Below are 4,623 nucleotides of genomic sequence, written 5' to 3' on the forward strand. Positions count from 1 at the left end.
ATCATGTGAAAGAGGACCTTCAGCTGACATCAGAAGCAGCGCTAGTGACACCACAGACGAAGCGGGTCTCGGAGATTCGGGGATGACTGTAAACTTACAGATCGCCTCTCAGGGAGAGAGTTTGGCCATCCAGCTGCTGCTGTACTGACACAACAAGAGTTTGGGGTTCAGAAGAGTCCCTTGGCGATCTTCAGACCTTTCTGCTTCATTCGGGGCAGCGTGGAGCTGGCCACGTGTTTGGTGCGGCCTGCTCTCGGGAAACCTCTCTTCTTCAAGACAAAGTCATAGTTGGCCGTGGAGTTCATGGCGTAAAAAACATTGGCGTTGTCGGGAATCTTCAGCTCTGTGTGGGAACACAATAACAGGGCCTATGTTAAAATCAGGTCACTTTCAATGTCTCCAAACCAAAAATCTGACAAAATTGAGCTCATCAACAAGAGGAGCAAAGGTATGTTTTATACCATATTCTGATGACTGACCCTTTTCCTCACTGATTTTCTGAACCAGTTCATAATCCTCGGCTCGCTCGCGGTCCAGGTTGTGTTTGATCATGGCTTTCCTCACGACTGCGGGAGTCTTATCCTGACTGGTGACCTGAAACACACACACACACACACACACATGCATCCTGATCCAAGTGTGGAACATCTGTAGGTTTTCACCACTGGTTCGAGTCGCCTGAACTAGAGTTTGACAGGGTTCACAAACTTTTGCACCAATGGATCACATGGTAATTAAACTAGTTGTTTACTTTTATATGAGAAATGCTTTTGGTACTGTGTTGGGACTTGATGTAAAATCTGAAACAAAACCACATGAGAGCCTCTGATCTAGATGATCTTCCTGCTCGGTCTCTCCGTTATTTGACATATTCTCACCAGTATGCTCTTGTACATGTTTCCGTTGTCCACGTCCAGGCTGACTCTGATGATGCAGCAGTCGTCCACCTGCTGGTTGTAAAGCGGCAGAGAGAGAGACGAGTAGCTGGACACGCCGGAGACGGAGCGCTTGTGTGAGCGGGACGCTGTGACCGGTGTGGACGACACCGAAGACGAGGAGGCACTGCTGGAGCCAGAACCTGAGCCGAGACCCGACGCGTCCAGAGACGACAGAGACGTGGACTCCCAGAACTGAAGGACAAGACAGACAGAGAGACTGAGCACGCTTGCAGCTTGAGTTCTCTATGAGTTCAGATTTGAGCAGTGAGAGAAGAATTGATGATTCCAGAGCGGATAAAATCCAGTTTCAGTGAAAGTAAACCATCACGTGTTGACACACACACACACACACACACCAGGAGTCCCGACTGTGACTACGATAGTCGCATTTGCAACAATCAATTAAAGTCTTGTTAGATCTGGTAACAGAGGGGTTTCATCTGAGTTAGTTAATGACATCTTTAGAGCACGTATCAGTGTTTCCTACAGCGCTGTTCAGCATCTTTCTGTCGTGCTGCACTCTCTGCATGAACACAGTGCTGAATCATCAACAGATGAATCAGTCAAACAGTTTCTAATCAGTCTATAATTCACAAGCAAGTCAACTGTTTAAATAACCAATATGAATACAGTGATAACCAACGTGAAATACAGTGCATTACTTCACTTTATTTAAATCAATACATTGTTGGGAACACTTTCCAGAGCTGAGATTTAGTGGAAACACTGGCACACGCCTTTGCAATGTATAATCAAGCAATTTAGACATTTGTGACCCTGGAGCACAAAACCAGTCATAGGGGTCAGTTTTGTGAAATTGAGATTTATGCATCATCTGAAAGCTGAATAAATAGCTTTCCATTGATGTATGGTTTGTTAGGATAGCACAATATTTGTAAATCTGGAATCTGAGGGTGCAAAAAAATCTAAATATTGAGAAAATCATCTTTAAAGTTGTCCAAATGAAGTTCTTAGCAATACATATTACTAATCAAAAATTAAGTTTTGATATATTTACGGTAGGAAATTTACTAAATATCTTCATGGAACATGATCTTTACTTAATATCCTAATGATTTTTGGCATAAAAGAAAAATGTATAATTTTGACCCATACAATGTATTGTTGGCTATTGCTACAAATATACCCCAGCGACTTAACACTGCTTTTGTGCTGCAGGCTCACATTTGTACTCTAAAGAAAACGTAATTTGGCTTTGTCAATTTAGGAGCTAGCAGCTAGTCATTTGTTTAGTCGGGATCCCTGACACACTCAAGAAAGACAACTAGAGCCCAATCAATTACAGTGGTCTGCAACCAGCTAACCATCACTAACACACACAAAGACACAGCAGCACGCTGACTCGATGAACGCCGGTGATGATGAACTCCAGAATGGAAGAGAGCAATGAGTGTTTTCCAGACACGGACGGGGAGAGACGGGATGAGGTGAGAGAGATTGAGTACCGTGGGTATCAGGTCTGCCGTAGGGCCGCACTTCCCTAAGGTAGAATTGGAATGTTTTACGAAGGGCGTGGAGGTCTACAGGAAGGAAGTAAAGCTACAGTCACTGACAGACACAGCAGAGCTCCGGAGAGAGAGCACATCACACACCACAGGGCGTTTTCAGACCTGCACATCAACCGCTTTTCCCCAAAACAGGGACGTGAACCGTTGGATTTTCTTGGTTTGGCTTGCTTTGACAAAAAAAAACATTTCAAAGCGTACCAAAATTATGCATTCTAGTAATTCACCTTTTTGGATAAGAGCAATTAGACGACATTTGAGGATGAAGATGTGCTTTGGAGTTCAACTGTGATATCTAACGTGCTCAGCCACATAATTGACACTGCTGCTTTTTACAAAACACATTTACATTATGAATTATGATACAGCTTGCTTCGTTGGTCCATTGGGTTGAATTGCCTAAGTGCCAGTCCAAAGACTGTTTTGGTGCGGATCCAAGCATGCTGGCTGTGTTCACATATGCCTAAACAAACCAAACTATGGGAGAAATACACTAGGCTCCAAAACAAACACTGGCCAGGTGTGAAAACGCCCATCGATATCTTCAGTACTGCTTTCACCTGGCATTAACATACATCTCAAAGGCTTCTCCTGTGACATCTCATTTCGAAAATAACCCTCAATGTTTAAGACCCTTCTGTCAGGGCAATGCATTTTGCTGTTGTCTGGGTCAAATGTGATGTGCTACAAACAGCTGACATCTAGGAATGGAAACAACAGTGAGCGACTGAAGGAAATAAGCCCTGTCCTCTGGAGAGACGCTGTGGGATCAACAAGATGTTGATAACTGAACAGCAGTCAGACGATCTCCTCACCTTCCTCTCCAGAGCGTCCGGTGAATCAGAGATGAAGCTGATGTTGACCTCCTCCACGTCAGAGCTGCTGGACCCCGCGGACGTCACGCTGAGAGAGTCGCCGCCGTCGCCTGCCGAGCCACTCAAACCCGGCGGGTAACGCAGCTGATCGAAAGACTTTGAGTGAGAGCTTCCAGAACCGCTGCATCCGGCTTCCCCCGAACCCACGGGCTGCCGACTGAGAGACAGAGCCACAATAAACACCACCTCCGTAACAAAACATCAGTGGTTACCGTATGGAAGGAATACTTCCAACAACTCTCATCTCTCAGTGAGCTTGATGTAATGCATTCTGGGATTGCCTTGTCCATGGATACATGTTAAGCTACCTTACATTTTGAGCCTAAACAAGGAGTCTGGTCAGGCAGCATAATTCATGATGACTGAAACTGCCATCTAAATAGGTGTAGTAATAGCAGGTGTGTGGATGTGGTGGTCAGCACTCACTCGCTCCATCTCTTCATGATTCCTGAGCTCTTCTTGGCTCTCAGTGTGTTGGAGGCCGATTCAGAGAGCGGCTCGATCTCACACGACTGACTGTAGCTGCAGAAAACCCAGAACAGCATTCAGGAGTGTGTGTGTGTGTGTGTGTGTGTGTGTAATTCTGCACATCTAAACCCATGCTGATGTCTCACCTCTCGGCCTCCGAGAGCTTCTCCACGCCGGAGAGCCACGCACCGAACCCCGCCACACGCCGGAAATTATAATTGTTACACGCCAGCTGTAACAACTTAATCTGAGCGATGACCTCAAACTCCTACAGAGGGAGACAGACAGAGACAGATGAACATGGCATCAACGCGACGTTAGCGTGTTAGAATCATCGTCAGGAACTGTTCCTTCTGTTCAGACGTACCTTCCTTCTCTTCTCGAAGTTGATCAGGCCTCCCTGAGATGCAAAGAAAGAACCAGTTATTATCCATATATATGGAGCCAAACTAGTGCTGTCAAAATTAGCACGTTAACGCATGCAATTAATTATTTCTGTTTAACGCATTAAAAATATTTAACGCAGGATTTTATATAGGAGTCAGATTTAAGAACATGTCTCTGAAATGCAGTGGCTTTCCAAACTGTCCTGAAGCAGCAGCACCGTCTCCCTCATAGAGACTTTGAGAGCTGAAGTGAGTCAGAAAAGGTAAAGAGTTGTGAGAAAATATGATGCGTGTCAGATCCTCGTCATATTCAGCAGCCAAAATAACCTCATAACCAGCTGCTGTGATGCTGTTCATCAAACAGTGAACACACACAGACAGCAGTGAACACACACACACACACACACACACACACACACACACAGGAGCA

General features: G+C 45.3%; 1 protein-coding gene across 3 annotated transcripts in view; it reads right to left on the reverse strand.

Moving 5' to 3' along the window:
- ralgds (ral guanine nucleotide dissociation stimulator) overlaps positions 1-4,623 on the reverse strand; it is a 9,758-nt gene that overhangs the window by 1,445 nt on the left and 3,690 nt on the right. Inside the window, exons 9-16 of one of the 3 annotated variants that reach the window (XM_016494228.1) lie at positions 4,175-4,207; positions 3,954-4,075; positions 3,766-3,855; positions 3,280-3,496; positions 2,405-2,479; positions 879-1,130; positions 480-594; positions 1-343 (exon numbers count right to left, since the gene is read on the reverse strand). The exon at positions 1-343 is cut by the window's left edge and continues 1,445 nt beyond it. In XM_016494228.1, coding sequence (XP_016349714.1) covers positions 168-343; positions 480-594; positions 879-1,130; positions 2,405-2,479; positions 3,280-3,496; positions 3,766-3,855; positions 3,954-4,075; positions 4,175-4,207 — 1,080 coding nt within the window. In that variant the 3' untranslated portion in view covers positions 1-167. Of the gene's footprint in view, positions 344-479; positions 595-878; positions 1,131-2,404; positions 2,480-3,279; positions 3,497-3,765; positions 3,862-3,953; positions 4,076-4,174; positions 4,208-4,623 lie in introns of all 3 variants that reach the window. The other 2 variants (XM_016494227.1, XM_016494229.1) reach the window with 2 other exon arrangements.

Source organism: Sinocyclocheilus anshuiensis, unplaced genomic scaffold, assembly GCF_001515605.1.
Source record: "Sinocyclocheilus anshuiensis isolate Anshui unplaced genomic scaffold, SAMN03320099.WGS_v1.1 scaffold1031, whole genome shotgun sequence".
NCBI classification, from domain to species: Eukaryota; Metazoa; Chordata; class Actinopteri; order Cypriniformes; family Cyprinidae; genus Sinocyclocheilus; species Sinocyclocheilus anshuiensis.